General features: G+C 33.0%; 1 protein-coding gene across 49 annotated transcripts in view; it reads left to right on the forward strand.

Annotated features, from left to right (window-relative positions):
- The window catches only part of RIMS2 (regulating synaptic membrane exocytosis 2), a 753,111-nt gene that overhangs the window by 534,934 nt on the left and 193,657 nt on the right, over positions 1-24,520 (forward strand). For 33 of the 49 annotated variants that reach the window (XM_073999244.1, XM_073999245.1, XM_073999258.1 and 30 more), the window contains one exon: positions 24,183-24,283. The exons of the other annotated variants lie outside the window; for them this stretch is intronic. In XM_073999244.1, the coding sequence (XP_073855345.1) occupies positions 24,183-24,283 (101 nt within the window). The remainder of the gene's footprint in view (positions 1-24,182; positions 24,284-24,520) is intronic. 49 annotated transcript variants of the gene reach the window in all.

Raw genomic sequence — 24,520 nt, forward strand, 5'->3', positions numbered from 1 at the left:
ATATATATATACACATATATATAAAATATAATGGAATCAGAAAAGATGGTATGATTCCTTTCCCCTGGGAAGGATAGATATTAGTTCAAGAAAGACTTCGTAGAAGAATTTGGTTGAATATTAAAAGCTAGAACACTGTTAGCCTCTTGTGTAGAGAGCATTTCAGGCAGAGGAAACAGTATGGCCAATAGCTTCACACAAGTTTAGGCAAAAGTAGGCAGAGACCAGATTTATAAAGATTGTGTAAGTTACTGAAACATATAAAGCAACAGAATAGGTAGATATTTGTTTCTAAAAGATTACTTTGGCAGTTATGTAAAAGATGGACTGCAGCAATATAAGCAGAAAGGTCATATATGGAGATAGTGTAATGAATCAGTTAAGAAATGATAATGGTCTGAATTAAGGTATCAGTAGAGGCAATCAATACATGAGAAGTTATATAAAGGTGTAGAACCTACAAGTCCTGGTCACTGATCAGACTGGATATTATTGATGCAGGAAGAAGAGGAATAGAATGATTTCAGGTGACTGAAATGTTTGATGGTACATTTTATTAGGATAGGGAATATATGTTGTACAAGTTTCAGGGGAAAGACAGAATTCACTTTTAGAAATATTCACGTATAAATATCTTGTACAGATGATTGGTTGTCTGGAATTCAGGAGAGAAGTCTGTGTTAGAGACATAGACTGGGGTAGCATATCAGCATTCAAGTGATGCCATTGGAATTAATGGAATTGTCAGTAGTATGTGAAGAGTAAGAGAGACAAGAATAAAAATTTGGGGATCACCAGCACTTATTTACATTTAAGGAATGGATGAAAGAACAAAAGCCAGAAAACTATGTTGAACATGATTAAAGACAGTAGGATATTCATGAAAGAAGAGAATTTAAAAAAAATCTATGATAGAAGTGAATCTTAAGAAAGGGGTATAAGCAGCGGAGACAAATTCTAGAGAAGACAAATATGTTGTTAAATGGTAGAACTAGTCAATAATGATCTTTGCCTTATTGATTCAGTAAAGTTGTGGGTAGAAACCAAATAGAAGGGAAAGGAGATGGAAAAGAAAAAAAATGAAGGTAGTTAATATAAAATAGGCTTCTTGATGGCTTGGGGAAATTTTAAAGTTAAGAATACCATGGGAAATGAGACAGGGAGCTCACCAAGGATATCCTGAAGAATGGTTATAGTTTAGCTGAGTGGAGACCCTAAATTTGTGATGGCATTAGTTCTCTAAGATTGTGTAATGATTGGCTCATTAGTACACTTTGGATGTAGTAATTAATCATTTGGATCACAGCTGGAACTTTGTGGGCAGTTATATAGAAAGTAGAGGAGAATAGGGATATTTAGGGTGGCTGGCAAGGGAAGTAGTTGAAGTGATGTTCAAATGGATTGGGAAGGATGTTGTGTTAAATCATGTTTTCATGTAAAATCATGCAGAATTTTTGATGAATTGGGAGAGAAGGTCTCAATGAAAGAAATGAAATTTGTGGTGATATCTAAGGCAATAGAAGCAAACTAAGCAGGTTATTATGAGAGACAATTTAATTATCTTTAGAATTTTCAGATGTTGGACAATTCCAAATAATGTGAAGATAAAATGTTTGTTTTGAGGAGTGAGTTTCCAAGATGGAGCATGGATTACAGTTCGGGAATGCAAATAAAGCAACAAATTTTGATGCTAGCATTTTTATACAGACATTGAAATTATTGACGGCCTCAGCTTGATAGATATGTGAAGGAAATTGCCTGGAATATAGATGGTAGCAACAAGGAAGAATAATGGTATGAACATAAAAGGCATAGACTTCACATAGATTAGAAAAGTAAACATGTGGAAGCAGCAATTCATACCAAGAAGAATGTTGATGCCATTTCCGAGCTTCTATAGTATATATGTAAGTTAAAGGATTTTGAGCAGCTTCCCCTCAGAATGTTTCTGAGGGAGATAGTATTCTTGAAGGGTCAACATTCCATTCATGATATGAAGGGAAATGAACGTTCTCTGATGAAGTTGAGGGATATATTGTATTTAAGTAAAAGGAACAGAGTTTTAGACCACAGTAGAAAAGATTAGGAGTTCTCTAAGCAATGCAGAAAGAATTAGAGAAAGAAGCTCAGGATAGTAGGGTTTTGACGTACCAACTGGAAAATGTTAAGAATGAGTGCTGGTTGGAAGGAATGAACCATGTAATTTAGTAGTAGCAAAACAAGGAGAATAATAAGGAATTTAAGCTTAGAGAGGGAAGAAAATTCAGAGGTACAACTTAAAGGTTGAGCAAAGGAATCTTTATGATATGCATAAAGGCAGAGGAAAAGGACTTGGTTGAGAGAATTGGAAGACTCCAAAGAGGAGAAGATTAATAATGGAAGCAACTTTTCTTACAAAAAAAAAAAATGGTATCTAGGATGTGTGTTGAATGTTTAAATTTATGGAGGCAAAAATGTTTTATTGTCTTCAAATATTAAGTTCTAAATTAATTATCATAGTTAACTAAACATAATTTGAAGTCTTTCTTAACATACACTTTTAAAATTGTAATGGTAGCTATAGATCTATAACACCCATTTTCCTCCTAGTATGATGAAGCTGAAGCCTGAGCTTTCTGGATTTCTGTTACAGACCCCTAATACTGTAAGGGAGACATGGTCTATATAACCAGCAGTATTTGGGATTCTACAAACTCACATAAGCCTAGAGATAAATAAAGACTAATGCATTCTCTTCCAAAGTAAGAGTAAAGTGAGAATAATACAGAGGATAGGAAAACATTCAGAGAAAAAGGAAATCATTTTAGAAGAGGAAGCAGTAAATTTTGTGACAAGCAATTCAGAATGTATTTCACCTGTTTAATAAAAGCAAACTAAAGTTAAGGCTTTTCAAAAACTGACTGTAGTATGTGGCCAATAAAAGGTAATATCTTTATTATTCTGTCACTCACATCTCTAATGAATACGCAAGTTGGTTATCATTCTTTATAAATTTTAGCCCAAAATATGATGGAGAAATGATTTCACAAGTCCAATTACTTCACTAACATATTTGGTCAAAGAATATGTTTTATGGTTTAAACCACAATTATAAGACCTTCAATTGCATTACAAGGTCCAATTACAATCACTACATCATTCTACACAATAAATGGAGGAATTGATTACACATCTGAAAGCAGCAAAAAATGTTGACTTAGCACTTGCAAATCATAATGAAGCTTCTTTTAAATGAGAAGTAGCATGCTTTATTAGGGTGTAGTACACCTTTTCTTACTCATATGAAATTTCATATCACAATTTTTTAAAATCGTTGTTAAACAAGTCTAATACAAAATAATTTTTTAAAATACTATTTGTTAAGTTACATAAACTAATATCTTAAGTTTCAACTACAAAAATTTTTAGAATTACTTCCAGACCTGATTTAGAGCATTTGACAAGATTGGTGCTTGTATAATATACATTTTACTCATAAGGAGATCTCAGCTTAAAAAATGTTTTGTCAGCTGTGTTTCTCACCAGTCTCTTAGATTAATTATTATTGTGATATTTATTTTTGTTATGATATGATAATAATTATTAAATTATTATTATAGTTGGATCTGTGCTACCTTAAGAGTTTGAGAAATATGTTATAAATTACTATTTCAGACTGATCCATTTGTCTTCCAGATACTAATGTTAATTTGAAAAGCTTAACAATTCAAATGGAATAGATTTCAAACATTTCTTAGTAAAAATACAGTTGGGAATAAGTAACATATATTTTGTGTTGTAATTATAATGTTTAGTAAAATAATCACTTCCTGTTAGGGTTAGCTAAGTGAAACTTCTAAAAATTAATACAATTACAGTACTCTTTTCTGTTTTGTTTCTCTGATTATTCTGAATGTTGCCCATTGATATGTATTATCTTAGTCCATTCAGACTGCTGTAACAAAATGTCATAAGCTAGGTGGCTTATAATGCACAAAAATTTATTTCTTACAGTTCTGGGGACTGGAAAGTCTAAGTAAGATCAAGGCGCCAACAAATTTAGTGTCTGCTAGGGCCTGCTTTGTGGTTCATTGACCGCCATCTTTTTTTCTCTTTGTCTTAATATGGTAGAAGGGGCAATGGATCTCTCTTGGCCTCTTTCATTATGGCACAAATCCCACAACACCCACATGACCTAATTACCCGCCAAAGGCTCCATCTCCTAATATGCTCACTTCAGTGGTTAGGGTTTCAACATGAATTTTGAGGAGACACAAATATTCAGACTATAGCATGTATCATTTCAAACTTGTATATCAATTCTTGTCAGATTTGAGTGGCATATATGACATATTTTGAATGCTCTGTGCTTTTATATGGCATATTGTTGCACTTATGTCCTTAAAAGTAAAGAGAAGTAACATTCATTATAGTAGTAATTTAATATATGTGCATGTACAGACACATATAAATGCACATATAAGCTGTTCTTGAAATTTTCCAAAATCTTAATTATTATCAATTGTATTTCACATTCTATCCATTTTATAGATACTCTGTGTGCATTGATTACATCTTTTATTTGATTAACTCAGTATTATTGATGAAAGTCAAAGACGGAGATACTCAAGATGGCTCAGTCATGAAAACCTTATATAACCCTAGTACCCTGAAATCTTGAAAATGCAAATCACTCAGTCTATAAGGAGGCACAAAGTGTCAATGCTATGTTCAATACTGGGATAGATAGTTTAATGTTAGTATATAGGAATATTTTATATAAGCTTAAGCTTAAATATTTTATTAAGTATTATGATACATCTAAAAAAAGTCTCAAATGAAATATATATGTACATATAAAATATCACATATGACAGCTTCTATTGATAAAGTATAATACTTAAGTTCAATTTACTAAAGCTTATAAATATTCAAATAAAAGAAAATAATTAAAGCTCTTGGAACTCAAAAGAGTAAGCATACCCCAACATGGAACAAATAACTATGGAACAATTAGCTATTTAGTGATTAAGTCAGTCATTTAAAACGAGGTTTGGAATGCACCATTTTGTAGTTATTTTTAGATATAAAATTTCATCTACACTGGAAATTGAATCCTGAATTTAAGATGTTACTGCTAAATTATGAATGTATTACTCATACATTCTGAATACTATAACATTCTGTTTTACCTACGCCTATCACCCACCTTAACTCTGTGTCCTAAAAATTTCAGCTGTTAGGGAAAATATTTGTTCCTGTAAGAAATGTTGGTCTGAGAAGCAGTATAAGAGCAGATTCTGGAACTAAACTGCCTCATCAGCTCCACCACTTACTTGCTCCATGATCTTGTGAAAGTTACCCTGTGCCTCAGATTCCTCATCTGTAAAATGGGAATAATTATAGTACTACCTCAAATGGATATTGCAAAGATTAAGTTAGCCAAAATATAATGTGCAAAACACATGAAAACTGTGTCCACTACAGAGCAAGCCCTATAAAAGAATTTTATTTTTTACAAAAATACATGAAAACTGAATTTTTATTTCAGATCATCTGCATTTTGATGTGTATGCATTGTTTCCATTATCTAGAATTAATTCTTTGTTATATGCATTACAGATATACTAGTTTGTGATTGCTAGTTTAGGAGATAACTGACAAGCAAATCTATGCATCAAGCTTATTGCACCTGTACTCTTAAGCTTTATCATTTCTGGAAAACATAGTTGGGTGGAAGGAGGAAGAGCATTGAAATCAGGTATGAATTATTATTCAGGTTCTGCCTGTCACTAGGGATATGACTTTGGGCTGGCTGCTTAACACTTCTTATTAATCTTAGTAAACTCCAGCTAGATTAAGGGGTTAATTATGTTTTAATGAAAGCATAAAATATTTATTTCTGTGAAAAAAGAAAGCCATCCTAAAAATAAAAGCAATGAAATAAATTTAAAAAGAGGAAGAATCCTGAGTGCAACGTGGCAGGTATAAATTTCAGAATATCAAAATAATCATAAATAAAAGGCACACAAGTTGGGAAGATATTTGCTGCAACTCAGATAAAATGTTAAAAGCCTTAACATCTGAATAACTTTTACAAAGTATATATTCAATAAAACTCTAATAGAAAAAATGGGCAAAGGATATATAGACATTTCTCTAAACAAGACATGCAGTGGTAAGTAAACATATGAAAAAATTTCATTTCAATCATGACTCAATAAATACTATTTTAAATGAGAGATCATGTCCACTTATTTAAAACGCCATGGTGATGCCTGTATGTGGAGAGAAAAAATTTGAAAAAAAACCATGGTAAGAGTATGATAACAGAGTAGCAGTGAAATTTAGCATAACCTTTCCATAAAGCACTTCTGCGATATAAATGAAGAACCTTAAAAATGTTCATAAACTTTGGACTCTGTAGAAATAGAAATTCAAATTAAAACATATGTATGATATGTTCACTAAGCATTATTTGTAACAATAAAAATGATCTTACCATGAATATTAAATAATGGGGCAATGGCTAAATAAGTTATATGCATACACAACCATTTAAACGAAGAATTTTTTTGCCATATACATTAGAAACACATTTCTTTTTTGTAATTTGAAAGAAATTGGAAGTAGTATCTGTAAAGAACTTGTTACAAAGTTTCATCCACAGTAAAAAAATCAAACAATGGTAGCTCTTATTAATTATTACACAACTCAAATTATGTCGAGGTTATTTTTTAGATAAATACATTATTAACTCTTTATGATTTATGTTTGTTATAAGCAAAATCAGCAGGATTTTGAATCCAGATTTAATACCTCAGTAACCTGTAATGATGAATTAGTAAGGAGTTTATATAATACCCACTTCCAGGATTATTTTTAAAAAGAGAAAATTTCTTTTAATAGTAGAACTGGGCATTGGACTATACCTTGAACACTTCATTTGTTCATCCGTAGCACCAGAAACAAGACAAATTACTTCTAGATTTTTCTTCAAAAAAAATTAAAAGGCCGGGCGGTGGCTCACTCCTGTAATCCCAGCACTTTGGGAGGCCAAGGCGGCCGGATCACGGGGTCGGGAGATCTAGACCATACTGGCTAACACGGTGAAACCCCGTCTCTACTAAAAATACAAAAAATTAGCCGGGCACGGTGGCTCACGCCTGTAATCCCAGCACTTTGGGAGGCCTAGGCGGGCAGATCACGAGGTCAGGAGATCGAGACCATCCTTGCTAACACGATGAAACTGCATCTCTACTAAAAATACCAAAAATTAGCTGAGCGTGGTGGCGGGCTCCTGTAGTCCCAGCTACTCGGGAGGCTGAGGCAGGAGAATGGCGTGAACCCGGAAGGCGGAGCTTGCAGCGAGCCCCCGGGCGAGATCCCGCCGCTGCGCTCCACCCTGGGCGACAGAGTGGAGACACCATCTCAAAAAAACAAAAAACCAAAACCGTGCTTTTATTAAAGAACAATAAAACAAGTAATGTTTTATTCTCTGTTGCCCTGTTTAGAGGCATGTTGGTATAGGCAATAAAACATGAAATTTGAAGGCCAATGTGATCTTGGACAAGTTTCCTAATTTCTCCAATCTCAGTTTCATCATTGTTAAAAAATAAGGTGGAGGGTTGATAATTTGTGTGTATGTGTGCGTGTTTGTATACTTTCAACCAACAGGAAAAAATAAAAATAAATGACCAGCCAAAATGAAAAATTTTCCACTTCAATAGCAAGCAAATATATTTCAAAAAAGGAAAACACACAAAAAGACATAGTCTACCACTTTTCTCATTTAGGATTGAAGACTTGTGTTTAAAATTAGAGAAATTTTTCATTAAATGTCTAGCAGGTGGCCAGAAGCATATTGTTAATACAAATCATTTTAAACTATTCAAATTCCTTCTTTAAATAGTTTTCTAATGCCCAAATGTATACTTTGTGCTCAGAATTACAGTCAGTTCTAGATTTCAGGTGTTAGTAGTGAAAATATGAGTCTTTACTAAGATAGGAATACAATTCCAAGACTATTAAAATCTCCTTATAAAATAACCAAATAATCAGCAAATTTGGCTATGCTAGACTCAAATCATTCCTAGTTATTATATGGTATATTAAAGTGTAATGCAATATAATTGCTCTCCATAAAGGAAAGGTTATTTCTGAAATTCGTATTCTCCTACTATAAAGATATTTTATATTCCAAAAATTTGTTTGTTCAACAAACATATCTATTAAATATGTATGCATCAGGCCTTATTCTAGGTGCTGGAGACATAACAGTGACATAGACATACAAGATCTCCCCACATGGAAATTATCTTTTTGAAAGAAAGTAGTCCCTAAAAAGTTAAACTTAGATAGTTTAAGTGCTCTTATTTAAAATTCTTTTGCAATCTAGTGGGATTGGGGTGGGGAAGGAGCTATTTTTGATGGAATAATCCAGGAAGTCTTATCTAAGGAAGTGATGTTTGAACTAAACCAGAAGAGTAAGAAGAAACCAGATATGTAAAGTAGCCAGGAAATACATCATACTAAAGACCCTTAAACAGAAGATAAAGTAAGGGAATTAAAGTTTAGAAGAGGAGAATAATTTATGCTATAAAGTATTTTTGCGAGCAGGCATTTAAGCGTCAGTGAAGGATAAGGGAGTTTTTAAACTTTAAGTTTTACAGGAAGATGAATGAGTAAAGTGTAGCACTGGATGACAGTTATGATTAAAATATATTTGTTAAATTTTCTGAGTTGAAATGAAAGAGTATATTTGTAATAAGCCAAGTTTGTGATCAAGGATTTAGTAAATATTAACATGTACACAATACTTAATATTCATTAGAACATAGTGAATTTAAGTTATGATTTTTTTCGGATCCCTTTCTTCCTCTTTGCCCATTTAAAGCTCTATACTTCTATATCTGTGATGAAAACGTAACATATACGAAGGTAAATTGGCCATGCACAGTGGTGCATGCCTGTAATCTCAGCACTTCAGGAGTCCGAGGCAGGGAGGATCACTTGAGGCCAGGAGTTTGAGACCAGCCTGGACAACACAGCAAGACCCCATCTCTACAAAAAATTTAAAAATCAGCTGGGTGTGGTGGCACACGCCTGTAGTCCCTGCTATTTGGGAGGCTGAGGTGGGAGGTTGTCTTGAGCCTAGGAGTTGAAGGCTACAGTGAGCCATAATTGCAGCACTGCACTCCAGCCTGGATAATGCAGCAAGACCCTGTCTCAAAAAAAGTGTGTGTATATACACACACACACACACACACACATATACATATATTTCAAAATAAGGTAAGTTGACATGAAGAAAGCTATGTAAAATAATTTGATTAATACATTATGTTGCATAACTTATGGGAAGAACATAGTTATAGATTATAGATTGTGCTGAGTATGAAGGAGGTTGATAGGCTTGTTTAGAGTAAAGGGGTGAGAATTTAAGGAAATCTGTAAAAATATTAAAGAATGACTATATTATAGCCCAAGGTTGGGTTCATAGGGAAATCAGATGAAATATTACCAAAAAAAATGGACAGAGGAGAAACTGCTCAAAAAGAAAAGGGTCAAGATGTCAAAAGGAAGGAAAGATGCTGGAAAAAGAGGAAAGAATGAAATAAAATCTGACTCTGTGCATGTGTGTGTGTGTGTGTGAGAGAGAGAGAGAGAGAAAGAAGAGTCATTTCATGACAATATTTTCGATCATAAGTTTTGGAGAAGGGCATGTCAATCTCTGTCACCTACTAGTTATATGATCTTGTGTAAATTGTCTACTAAGTAAAATTGAGAAAAAAATAAGTCCTATCTCATAAAGTTGTGCTGATTAAGTGACAGACTTGTAATACATGCAAAACTCTTAGCACAATTCCTGGGATATACAGAGTATTATTATTTTTAAGAATTTGATTTTTCAGAGAACAGTAGTACTAAGTTCTAAAATAGATTTTAACTGTGTAGTCTCTACAGCTTTGTTACATTTCATTTTCTATGCCTTCAGCAAGTAGAATTCTAGACTAAAAACATTACTGAAGAAAAAGAAAAAGCTAGACATAAATGTGGTCAGTGGTTACCTGGGCAGGCAGGAAGAGGACTGACATCAAAGCAGCATCAGGGAATTTTTAGGGTGATAGAAATACTCTGTATATTGATTGCGGTGAGTTTACATGACTAAATCCATTTGCACTAAGTTGTGTGAACTTTATGTAAATTATACCTCGATAAATCTGACTTTTAAAATTATTGAAAATACAGAAAATTAAAATGGATTTTATATAATACTAAAATAGTTCTAATATACTAATAGAAAAAAATAATTTACCTAATCTAACACATCCCAAGCAACTAAGATCCCTTCCCAAGATAGGGGTCCACAGGGCCATGGTCATGGGTGGGGTTAGCCTGCAGCTTCAGAACTCAAAGTGAAAGAGACAAGATGACTAAGGGGTTTAGCTAGAAATCAAAGAAGGGACTAGAGCTTTGAATCTCAAGCAGTGGGCAAGAAACCAAAAAAGATCGAGATATATTTAGGGCTGACATAGTGTCTGAGAGCAGGCAAGACAGTTAACAAAGAAATAGATTCTGGATATTGTAGATATTCATTGATAATGATTATAGGAGAAGAAGAGATATGAGATATAATTTTAATTTGTTTGGGGCAAGTTGAGTTTCAGGTGCTAATGGGGCCCACTTGGGGATGACTAGGAGACAACTGGAAATGTGAGTCTTAGAGCTTACAGGAAAGGTAGAAGCTGAAGGATAGTACCTTCAGTATTGATGGGACATTAAAGATATAGAATTAAATAAAAAACTACTCAGGGATAGAATAAAAAAGGAAAGCTATAACAACACTTTGGGAAATGCACAAATTTGAAAAATCAGCTGAGAATGATGAGCCAGCAAAGTAGCTTGATAAAGAGGGAATTGGGAGAAAAGTACAGGGCCAAACAGTTGAAGAAAATGTCAAGGACAGTGTAATAATTTTAGCAAATGCTGAAGAAAGGTCCAATAAAATGGTGCTGAGGAATGATCACTTGATTTGGCAGATAGGGTTTTTCTAGGAACCTTTGAGAGAGAAGTTTTACAATATCCACCTAGCTACAGTAATCAGTGATTAGGTTTTTCTTTCAAGTCACCACAAATTAAGTAGAGGGAATTCTTACTAATGAACCACTAGTAAACCACACAACGTGTTGCATTGAACTCAATATTGGAGATACAGTAAGAAGCTTCCTATATTTGGGTATTCTTACTTTATAGCTCAAATATATAAGGCTCAGTTGAATGAACCCAGATGCTCAAGTTATGTAAAAACTCATTGTTTTTATTCTAGCTGCAATAGGTCCCACTTAAAAAACTTGGAATGATAATGAATGATTGATGGCTAGATTGTTAATTACACATATTACAGATCTTCTCTTGGGAAATTCAGTATAAGAACTAGTTCTGACAAGGAGATTGGGAATGTTTTAGAGTAGTTGAGGAAGGAGGACTCAGTGATCAAAACCAATTTTTATTGTGCATTTTCTCAAATTTCTTAACTCTTTTAAAATGCAGTCAACATTTTGGATAATTAAATCACTTAGTATAAATTGTTTTAATATGTAATAGAGTGTAACACTGTATGCAGGTGCTATTTTTATTTCTAGCTTACAGATTGAAAAATTGAAGTACAGGTTAGTTAAATAAATTACCCAAGCCATTTGAAGCTGAAATTTTAACCAAAGCAATGACTTTGTGCCAGAACCCATGTCTTTAAAGCCAAGAAGACCAAACAAAGAATGGGGACACTGTGCAGAGAATATTATGAGGGAACAATACTAGAGGTCTGGGAAGGGGAAAGCAATAAGAGAGGAATTCAGAAAGGGATATTTAACATCCATGGAGACCAGCTCACTCTGGTTTGCAATGATATTTAAGATCCTCAATGTAACTAGTTTTCACACAAGGGCATCTGAAGGGTTAAAAGTCATTGGAGCCAACATTACATTGAGAAAAAAGAAAAAAATTAAATTAAAAACTCAGTCCAGTTTCTCCTAGTCTGTCCTGATGTCTGTCCATCTAATTCTCATCCTTCTTAATCTGAGAGTGACCACATCTAATTGTTAATTCCTCTTTATTCTCAGTATTGAATGGAAACGTTTTATGAGATTTCCCTATTCATGAAACATTTAGGATGCATTCCTTTTAATTCTAAGGTAATGTTACACTACATGACGTTAGCTGCTCTGTGTAGTCATTCTTGTACACTTAATCAATAACAATGAGCAGCAGCATCTCGGGAAAAAGCAATACAGTTTAGTGTCCAAGCATGAGTACTATCTAAAATCCATATATCTAAATATTTCTTTTTGTCATTAAAAATAATTATTTCAATTTAAGAGTGATCCTAATTTGTCTAAAAATGTTATATCACTTTGTAAAAAAAAAAATTAGCCAAATGGATAAAATGTAGCAAAAGTTAAAATGTGCTTCTTTCCTTTTAATCACAATATTGCTACATAAGCTTCACTGATTTTATTCTAATTCATAACTCAAGTGTATAATCATTTTCCAGGATGATCGCCATGAATATAAGGAGGAAATTACTTTCACAAATCCTTCTTATCTGTTCTTATATTAGAGTCATATCACATTTGCAATTTATAATCATAATTTATTTTAGTGATGTTTCTTTAAGTATCAAAAATTTTATTTTTCTCTGTAAGTTTGCACAATTTAATTTTCCAGGCACAGTTTAATCATCTTATTTGACATGTGTGTTGTTTGCAACATGGTATTAGCATAAAGAAAATTAAATATAACATCAGTGAAAATATGAAGTGATATATCTAGCAACTAATATTTTTTCATTTAGTTATTTTGCCCTATTTCAGTCTTCTTTCTCCATTTATGATTCCACTCTTTTCGAAGGAGGAGAAGAGCGAGGTTCATTATATCAAACTTTAATTAAGGTTTGGGGGACATGATCACACGTGTTGTGTTTGGATCCTTTTAAGAGTATACATAGTATCATAGGATTCTATTATGAATTTTTTCTCATTCTTTATGTGCCTGTTTGTCTGCCTAACATGGAAGGTAAAAGATATCTTTAATACTCTCAAAAATATGTTATATCATAATTTTAATGCCATAGTTAATATAATTTAAATTTAGTTCACAAATTTCATTTAGTTCATACATTTAGATCCCAGATGTGGAATACAGTGGTATTTGATAATTATGTCATATCAGAACATTAAAAGATGAGGATAAGATGTACATACAGGGTGATAATACATGCTACTCTGTTAATCATATCTCCTTTAATGTGGGTATTTAGCAATCATGTAAAAGGTAGAGTGTTCTAAAGTCCATAACACAAATGGGGAATAGTTTATTAACACAGTGAATGTGACTGATATTTGTATCTTTTATAAACAATTATTGTACCTTTTCTTAGAAGCAATTTCAATAACCATTGTATTTCTTCTCTGAGGGACTTTTCATTTTAAAATTTAGTTTACCCTCAAAATATATCTTGCTTTTTCAAAGATACAGAAATTGTGACTAACAAGTTAACTAAGTTACTAGAAGGTTAGTAACATTTTCTTCTATACCTGTCACTGTATATTATGAAAAAAGAAATGTATATAGTGAAGCATTTGCACTTTAGCCTAAAAGATCCTTCTAGATAAGAGCACTCTTGTGACTCTTTTTCCTGGACAAAGTTCCTGGTTTAATGAATTTTTCAATATAATCAGTGTTTCATACGTCCTGTCTGTCTCTCCTGGGCTCTGGCTAATCCTCTCTTTCTTCCTCTCTTCCTCTTTCTTTATCTCTGTCTTTCCGTCACTTCTTCCTTTATTCCATTTTCTTCCCTACCTCTGCACACATACGAATATTTTGTAAAGGGAAATGTAACGAACGCAGTACCAGGACAAATATTAAAAATTTCTAGAGCACTTTACACTATCTATATTAATGAAATAAATATGATAATATAAAACAAAAAAGACTTAAACATCATTTGACTTCAAAGTCAACCAACTGACCAGGCGTGGTGGGTCATGCCTGTAATCCCAGCACTTTGGGGGGCCAAGGCGGGCAGATCACGAGGTCAGGAGATCGAGGCCATCCTGGCTAACATGGTAAAACCGGTCTCTACTAAAAATACAAAAAATTAGCTGGGCGTGGTGGCGTGCATCTGTAGTCCCAGCTACTCGAGAGGCTGAGGCAGGAGAATCGCTTGAATCCAGGAGGCAGAGGTTGCAGTGAGCTGAGATCGTGCCATTGCACTCCAGCCTGGATAACAGAGCGAGACACTGTCTCAAAAAAAAAAAACAAAAAAACAGAGTTATGTAGCAGATGGGATTGTAATGAATATCTAGTCCAAAACTATTCGTTTTACAGATGAAGACTTTTATGCTCAGAAAGTCACATGTTTGTAGGTACAGGACTCGTGAAGCCAGGACTAAAACCCAAGTCTTGTCTCTTTTTTATCTTTTCAACCAATGCTGTTTTTAAACGTTTTCTTTAGCTGGGCACAGTGGCTCATGCCTGTAATCCCAACACTTTGGGAAACCAAGGTGGGAGAATTGCTTGAGCCCATGTTTTTGAGACCAGCCAGGGAAACATAGCGATACCTCTTCTCTACTAAAAATAAAAAATAAAAACAACTGAGCATGGTATCAACACCTGTGGTCTCAGCTACTTGGAAGGCTGAGGCAGGAGGATCACTTAAGCCTGGGAGGTCAAAACTCTATAATGAACTGTGATTGAGCTACTGCATTCGATCCTGGCTGACAGAGCAACACTCTGTCTCAAAAAAAAAAAAGTTTTTATTTAATCCTATGTATCATAAATATGCCCATTTCCTAAATCCGAGCAGTTTCAAGGTCCCATCAACTCTATGGTGGTTACTTCCACTGTACTCTGCTAGCATAAACCCTAATCTTCCCCCATGGACCAAGTACATCCTTATTTCTTTTTTCTTTTTCTTTTTTTTTGAGACAAGGTCTCACTCTCAGGCTGGAGTGCAGTAGCGCAAACATGGCTCACTACAGCCTTGACCTCTTAGGCTCAAGCAATCCTCCTTCCTCAGCTTCTCATGTATGTGGGATCACAGGCACATGCTACCACCCCGGCTAAATTTTTGATTTTTTGTTGAGACGAGTTCTCACTTTATTGCCCAGGCTGGTTGCAAACTCCTGGGCTCAACCAGTCCTCCTGCCTCAGTCTCTCAAAGTGCTGGGATTACAGGCGTGAGCCATCTCGCACAGCTACATCCTGATTTTTAATATCAAAACCTAAAATAATACTAAAATCTAAGTCCTCTGGATAATAAAATTTCAGTTAGTCTGTTCACTGAATTTAGAGATCAAAAACAAACATATGCTATTTTCTTAGATTACTAGATCCCTCCTAATCAACTTATATCCAAAATAATTTAGATATCAGTTTCTTTTTACTATAGGGAAAGGAGTCTGTGATATTTGTCTATACACCTCCCTTGAAGTATTTTTTAATGAATATGGTGGAGAGTTAATAGAGAAGCACAAGACAACTACACACAGTAACAAGTAACCTAAACATCTAAAATAGGTTGTTAAGGTTTAGAGCCCAATTTAAAAGACTAGCATTCATAACTGTGAGCCTGGAGGTAATACAATTTTGTAAGTTTCTTTCCTTTTTCATTTCATTCCCTTTTTTCATTAAAGCACATGTGGAGTTCAGGTTTCTTACAACATTCCTAGGAGCAAAGGAAATGTTATTTTTAAACATTGTTATAAGCAAAATCAAATTAATATTCCTCTATTCCAAATGTGTCAGGTGCTAGTAAAAACAATAGAAAAATGCTCAACATTGATTGATTTGGAAGTAAATATGCCTCAAAACTAGTGTATCTTAGTTGAACAATTAATTTGTTTACTCTTTAAAATAAAATACTTCAGTTTGCATTAGTACAATATACTAACATAATTTGGTACATAATTCATGCTTTTCATGAAGTATTCATTTCCATGCTTCTTCTCAATTTGTTCTGGTTTTTGTTATTCCTTGCATTACCATCTACTTTTAATAAATAATTTAACGAAAAGCACTCTTGTCCAGGTACGATGGTTCACACAAGTAATCCCAGCACTTTGGGAGTCCAGGGTGGGTGGAACTCTTGAGCTCAACTCTTGTGTTTGAGACCAGCCTGGGCAACATGGCAAAAACCTACCTCTAAAAAAAAAAATACAAAAAAATAGCCAGATGTGGTAGCACGCACCTGTAGACCCAGCTACTCAGGAGGCCAAGGTGGAAGGATCACTTGAGCATGGGAGGTGGAGACAGCAGTGAGCAATGATTGCACCACTGCACTCCATCCTGGGCAGCAGAGTGAGATCCTGTCTCAAAAAAGAAAAAGCATAATTTTTTATGAAGTTCTAGTATATAATATATGAAGTTTCATTATAAAATTATAAAATTTTTTTTTTTTTTTTTTTTTTTTTTTTTTTTTTTTTTTTGAGATGGAGTCTCGCTCTGTCACCCAGGCTGGAGTGCAGTGGCCGGATCTCAGCTCACTGTAAGCTCCGCCTCCCAGGTTTACGCCATTCTCCTGCCTCAGCCTCCCGAGTAGCTGGGACTACAGGCGCCCGCCACCTCGCCCGGCTAGTTTTTTGTATTTTTTAGTAGAGACGGGGTTTCACCGGGTTAGCCAGGATGGTCTCGATCTCCTGACCTTGTGATCCGCCCGTCTCGGCCTCCCAAAGTGCTGGGATTACAGGCTTGAGCCACCGCGCCCGGCTAAAATATTTCATTCTAGGTAAGTGATTCTGAAGAAATGATTTTGAAGTACCTTTTGAAAAATTTCTTGCATAAATCCTTAAGTCTCACATCTGAAAACACTAATATGGAAAATTTTAAAGCATGACATTTTTTGCATTAATATTCATAAAAATTGGAAAAATCTATAGTTTATTCAATTTAGAATTATTTCTTTTTATATATCACTTTCAATTAATACATCCAAATTCTTTATTTAACAAATATATGTCCTTATGCTAAATTAAGTAATGAATAATTTCACATCTGCATTTTACAAAGCATTTCACATTTATTTCCAAAACATTTTAATCAAATTACAACAAAAACATATGACTTTCAAACTGGATAATTTGCTTTTCACATAAACATTGTATCTTGTATTTTTTAATTACACTTTTCTTCTTATAAAAGTAACATACAGTTGTGTAAAATTTATAAATCATGTATTAACCTAAACAAGAAATCAAATAGCGTTTATACATACTGTCAATACCCAGTAATAACTGCTAACATTCTGGTGTATAAGTCTTCAAATCTTTTTTGTTCTCTGTCTTATTTATAGGTTGTGTGTATATATATTTTTATAAATATATGTTTATCTTTAAAATTGTTCTAAACTGTGCTATTATTTTTACTGTTTAATCTGTTTTATAATTACTAATTGCAATACGTTTATAGTATACGAACACACATGTACAACATCCTCATCATTTTTTATGGATGCATTGTATTCTATAGATATACCATTACGCAATTAGATAATTACCTATTTTGCACCTTTAGGAATTTTTTTCCCAATGTCTTTACAATTATCAAACAATGGTATGATTAGTATGCTTGTGTACACATCTTTGCACGCTGACATTTCTTGAGGAAACCTCCTGGGAGGTGAAATTTCAGGGTCAAAATTCAAATGATCAAAATGTGGTCAAAAATTTGATCAAAAATGATCAAAAATATGATCATTTTTAAGTTTTTTCATATACAGTGCCAATACGTTATATTTTAAAGTAATTTTTTGCAGTTTTTAGGTATTGAAAGAGCAATTAAAATATTCATTAAAATTGGCCAGGCACGGTGGCTCATGCCTGTGATCTCAGCACTTTGGGAGGCCGAGGCGGGCAGATCACGAGGTCAAGAGATCGAGACCATCCTGGCCAACATGGTGAAACTCTGTCTCTACGAAAAATACAAAAATTAGCTGGGCATGGTGGCGCATGTCTGTAATCCCAACTACTCGGGAGGCTGAAGCAGGAGAACTGCTTGAACCCAGGAGGCAGAGGATGCAGTGAGCCGAGATCGCACCACTGCACTCCAACCTGGCAACAGAGTGAAACTCCGTCTCAAAAATAAATAAATAAATAATTCATTAAAATCAAGTATTTTATTTTCTTCTTGAGTGGCACTGCCCTTTAAAATACAGTTATGACATAAAATATTACACATTCTTATCTCATGAGACATATTAGCAATTTCTATACTTCTCTGTTGAAATTGTTCTTTTTATAGTATATCTCATTGAATCTAAAAAATAAATATGTGTAGCCATGCTTTCCCATCTGTAATTGCCACCTTGAAGTGAGCCAATAGCTGTATACACTGATGATACCTTTTTATTCACTGCACTTCATTTGGTGCATATTTAAATGGTGAATTTAGCATTGAGGGTCCACAATTTGGCTTTTTTAGTTTTGTTCATTTTAAATATGTTATTTCTGTCATTCTCATTATTTTCTGTATCTTCTTTTGTGTCTATTCCACATTGTTTGTATTTTCTTAAAAGTTCATGAAATGCAATTTAATAAGATAGTTATCAAAATTATTTCTTCTCAATAGTTTAAGTTAACTTTAATTTTTTTAAAAAATGTGTCTTTTCTATATAAGTAATATACTTCTTTAGCTTCAATTAGAAACAAAGCCTCAGATAATATTTTGATTTATGTTCAGATTATATTTATTATATCACTCTGTACTTTTTAAAAATCAATTAGATTTATTAAAGCTATACTTTGTGTATTTTGTTATCAATTATTTGGATAGTTTCAACAGAAAGCATTTTGCATTTGGGAATCCTTCACTACTGATTACAGCTTCATATTTACACCAATACCTTTAATTCTTAAATTGAACTGAAAAACAAGCCTAATGTGTACTTTTTAAAAGAATACTATTTAGAATAAATTTAAGTATAAAGTGCAAATGTTTAATGATCATCCCACAAGTTCTTGATATGTTGTTATGTTAAAAAATATAAACAAAATTTGTTTTCTAAACTCCAGTTATTTCAAAGCAGATGTTAGTTTTGTAAAGACATACAATAATCAAAAACAACTCCACATATGACTGTTTATCAGAAACCTTCATCAAATAGCCAGTTAGTGCAATTATTTATCTCAACTAAAGGAAAGATTTTTTTAATTTAAGGTTGAATATTTATATAAAAATAGAAGAGATGGGGTAAGGAATAGAGGGAATGTTTTTAAATCACTAAATTATCCACAAGAATTTGAAGTACTAATCAATGCCATTTCTGACTTCCAAGATGTCTATAATTGCAAATTTCTAATTTTTTCCTGAAGTTTGGGGTTCTTTCTTGAGTTTTCATATTGGGCTTAAGAGTTTTCCCTCTTAAGATCCTCGGATTTGAGCATTTTGTTTAAGATTTCAAGATGGATGACTGAGTCAACAATCCTGCCATATTCTGGTCGCTGTTCAGCTTCCTTGTGGATTACGTCACTGCTAAACCTGTGCCCTTACTTCAAAGAAGTTTGGGGTATGAAATTGCATTGGGACTCCAGGGGCATGCTCATGCTCTTTCACTCTCTCTCTCTGTCTTTCTGTGTGTGGGGGAGTGTGTGTGTGTTTGGAAAAGCAAACTTAAAACGATTACTGTTTGCATACTACGGAAATCACTGAAAGTATACTGATGATCTTTGTAGTGTGTGCATGTAGTAAAACCTAAACAACCACTAGCTGGCTGCCAGCTAATGTGGCCATATTCAACTATATCTTTGATTAAAAAAATCCACCTATAAATTAACTTTTTTTTTATATTGGATGCCATAGCAGCTTTATCAGTATAACTTTAACTTTCCGGGCACATTAAATAGCTTTTTAATTTTTTATTTAAGAACAAGTAAATCTCTTCAAAGCCTTGTATCAAAATAAATACCTACAGAATATGTGATATGATTTAAGGAAATAAGTTAAATCAAGAACAACAAAATATTGGATTTTTTAAGTCAGTGGCTGAAAATGGGCCAGAAGTTTCCAATTTAAAAAATGAATATTTTGAGATATTTATTAATTCTGGAACATCCACATATACTGTCTTTTTTTTTGTGCTCTGCCTTAAAATTTATAAAGTAGAATAAAAATTTTTTATAATTTAAGGAAGGAGATTACTATAAATTAAGGGAAAGAAAGAAAAGTTTTGTTTAAAATGTCATTTATTAAGTAGGAATGCTAACATGTATGGAATTTAGGAGTATTTATATATATACATATCAAAAAACAGAGGGCCATTTCCAGCATAATTTAAATCAACTGTAGTATTTATGAAACAAGAAATTATATTTTCTCTATTTAGTTAATAATTTACTTATATCAAAAAGAATTTGAGATAACTTGAATATTAGTTTAATACATTATACATTAACAGATTATTACATTAATATATATTTACAAACATGTAGAAACTGTCATTGTAAATGTATTTGTGGACAAAATTGAGTTGTTCCATTACCATCTTAATCAAATTTTTTTACAATTTGAAAATATCTTGGTATTTGATTTGATTTCTAAGATATAATTACCCTAATTTTTTAAGCATACTTGAATTACAAAACCATATCAAACCACTAAGAAGTCTTCTGAAATAAGCATTTTCACATATAAGAAAATGAATCTTAGAGAGTCCAAGAGAAACTTACTTTCTAAACCTATAAACTGGCATTTTTCAAAATTTTTATTTTGGAAAGTTTGAAATTATTTCAGCAAAATATTAACAGATGGAGAAAAAAGGTAAGTGTTCTGTGGTCGAGTGTATTCTTTATTATAGGTTTTTGAGGGCCTTGCATATACAGATTTTTACTGTGAATCTGAGAGAGAGAGGAAATTGAACAAAATTCATTCACTTCATCACTTTCATTTATTTTCCTTTTATAGAATGTATATAGTATATCAGAGCTGAAACAAAGTTTAGGAATTATGTGGTCCTTTCCTCAACTAGTGAACAGCCCTTCTATTTTATTGATTTCTCTAAATTGCTTTTCATTCCAAGGGAGAAAGACTAAGTTTGGTTGAAATCAAAATATTATTACTGGATTATTTTTCTTAGATAGAGCAAAGGACCAGCAAAGAAAAATCACCTTGCTGGTGAAGAATCCTCTATACTGGATGACTTTATCAATAGGAGACTTTTCTCTCTAAGGTTTTTATTCTACATGGAGTGTTTTCTTTTTGGGAATAGCTTCTACAAATATAGAAAAGGAACAGAAGACTTCATATGAACCAAATAATTTTTGGGTAGGGAGACCTGTTTGGTTACTGTTTGCCCCAAGGGTTTTATTCTCCCAGGAGGATTTGAAGTTATAAGGTAAAAGGATATTTACTCAAGTTTGCTGACTAAAGTAGTCCTTTGAGATTTCATTGGTTAAGACTCCAATGAAGAATTTTCCCATTTGGGAACTGTCTATAGATGATGATTGGGTCTGGAGATGAGAGATTTGTTTGAGAATGTAATTTAACTGATGACATATTTAAATGGTTAGAAAGCTCTGTTTGCATCTTGTTTTGCTTATCCAGCAAATACAGATTAATATTCTCCTTAGATCTGCCAGTGGTCTGTTAAATAAAAGTTATATTGTATAAATCTACCTAATTTTTAAACCATTTCTATAGAGAAAGACACTTTTGCAAGCACTGTTAAACCAATATGCCAGAGACCAAATCTGACTCACTACCTGTTTTGTAAACAAAGTTTTATTGGAATAAAGCCACACTTATTATGTGTGCATTGTCTGCAGTTGCTTTCATGCTAAGGTGGCAGAGTTGTGGCAGAGTAATAGTTTTCATATGGTTCACAAAGTCTGCAATATTTGTTATTAGGCCCTTTACAGAAAAAGTTTGCCAGCTACTGCCAGTGTTATTCACATTACTACCTAGTAATCAGAAGGAATTTTAATGTAGCTTTCCTAGGATGTTGCCATCCAGAAAATAGGTTAAATATTGGAAAATTTATATACCTGTTTCTATGTATATATTTATCCCTACATATTTATATCTATATGTGTGTGTGTTTAAACTTGTCAATTGGTGCTATTTATATTATATCAACATGAAACTTTTTGAGAAACTTTCCAAACACACCTTTTAGCTAATATTCTTTTATGACCCATAACTTTGTAATGTTGGGCTCATTTTTTTTTAATTGGCTTGCCTTTGGAGAAAACATGTTTACCTGAAAGTATCTTTTGAAGTATAAAGAATTCCAAAGTCGTATTTTAATAGACTAATAGATATTTGTATTTGACTATATTTCACATTTACATCATGGAGGCACTCACCTGGTTTTATATGTCATTCAAATTATATTAACCTAGCATTAATATTCCTCACTTTCAAATTTGACTCAGAGTCAATTACTCAAATCATTATTAACATGTGACTATTACAAGAAAGAAATTGTCTCACTTTATCGAATAGTTGATTTAAATTTGCTGGTATTTAGAGGTAATATAGTATAAGTTCTTTTGTATATTTATCTAAGGTTTTCTTTTTGAAACATTTTCTTCCCTTTTCAAATTATTTTAATTAACCAATTTTCCTTTAAAATTTGTTGCTAACAAGAACTATATAATATGCAATGAGATTTTTGCAAGGCAGAGAGTAATACTAAAAAATTAAAACATTAAAAATTTAAAAATATTGGCTCAAGAGGGGATACCATAACTTCTAGTTATACTGGTACCTTTTTAATCCCCTTTTCCTTTACTTGATTTAAAAAATCAGGTAAGTATTAACATACCTGTTTTTTAATAGGCACACTTACATCTAGTTGTCTTTACTGCAGTTTTAAAGTCATGATCTTAAGCAAGGGGTGTGTGTGTATGTTGACATTCCTACCTAAACACACTGTGTGAATTTACTGACATTTTATTATGGATATCCAGTTGAGTTCGCTAAGCTCATTTTTCCCAGTATGTAGATTTGTACTATATGATCGAGATTTTTAAATTATATATATTTATGAGAAATTGAATATTCCTATAAATCTTTCTTTTAAAAATCATAAATATACTTTTTTTTGAGATGGGATCTCACTGTGTTGGCCAATCTGGAGGGCAGTAGTGTGATCATAGCTCACTGCAGCCTCCCAACTCCTGGTCTCAAATAATCCTCCAGCCTCAGCCTCCCAGGATACTGGGACTATAGGCATGTGTCACCACACCTAGCTAATTTTTTGTTGTTGTTGTGGAGACAGGGTCACGCTATGTTGCCCAGGATGGTCTTGAACTCCTGGTCTCAAGCAATCCTCCTGCTTCAGCCCCTCAAAGTGTTGGGATTATAGGCATAAGCCACTGTGCCTGCCCCGTAAATATACATTCAAAATGCTTTTTCATGTTTTCTAGAATTTGCTAACTGAATTTAGTTCTTGTTCTAACCCAAATTTTTGAAGACTTTCTGAATATTTACAACTGATGTATTTTGAGGTAGCACCTGTTATAGAGGGCATTAATGTCTTTCTGTAAGAGGCTTGCCATCTCACTTTCTTAACTCTTTATATTGTAATTTTTTTATAAAATTGATTTCAGTCATACTTTGTGCCTTTACTGACATGGTATGCTATCAGCAGTATTATTACAAGAACCTCGTTGTTGATCCTAGTTCTAGAAAATTCAAATTCAAAAGTTTCTGATATTTGGATTCACACATATGCTGGGGCAAACTGCTTCAATACGTAGCCTAATTTTATGATAATAGTTTCTAAATGCAGTTCTAAAATTGTATTTGAAAGCAACTTATAACTTTAATACCTATAAATAAATCATGATGAATTAAAAGTCAAAGTTCACACGATATTACTATTGTCAAATATCTGTGCAGTCAAATATATTCCAGACATACACGTACCAGAAATTGTTTTCTATTTAATGAAGATTTGTTATCTTCTCTTTAAACTTATTTATATTTTATTCAGATTGAAATTATTTTACATATTTAACATCATGTTTTTAATTACCAAATTGTATGTTTTAAATAAATCTTCAAAATTATATGACATTTAATTTGTACATGCTATGTTGAGTGAAAGTAATATACCAGCCTAGCATTTCTTCTTTTATACATCCTGTAAGTCCGACTCAGAAATAAGAACTGAACATTAATTTTATGGGTTTTTTTCTACTCGATAGGTACTATGGATATAGAGGAGAGAAATCGCCAAATGAAAATTAACAAATACAAACAGGTAGCCGGATCAGATCCCAGACTGGAACAAGATTACCATTCGAAGGCAAGACATTTTTCTTTTTAAAAGTTGTAAAATAATCAATCATATGAAACAGATTCTTTCAAACTACTAAATGCAGATTAGTCAGACACAAACATATAATGCCATGGCCCCATGATATTATTAAGTGCTAAAATTTATGTGTTTGTGTACAGCTGTTAGCAATAGAATTTGCCTTACTTAAAAAAAATTATAAAATACAAAAGATTAAACATCTGAAGGACAAATCTTTTAGAATTT

The sequence above is a fragment of the Macaca fascicularis genome, chromosome 8 (assembly GCF_037993035.2).
Source record: "Macaca fascicularis isolate 582-1 chromosome 8, T2T-MFA8v1.1".
NCBI classification, from domain to species: Eukaryota; Metazoa; Chordata; class Mammalia; order Primates; family Cercopithecidae; genus Macaca; species Macaca fascicularis.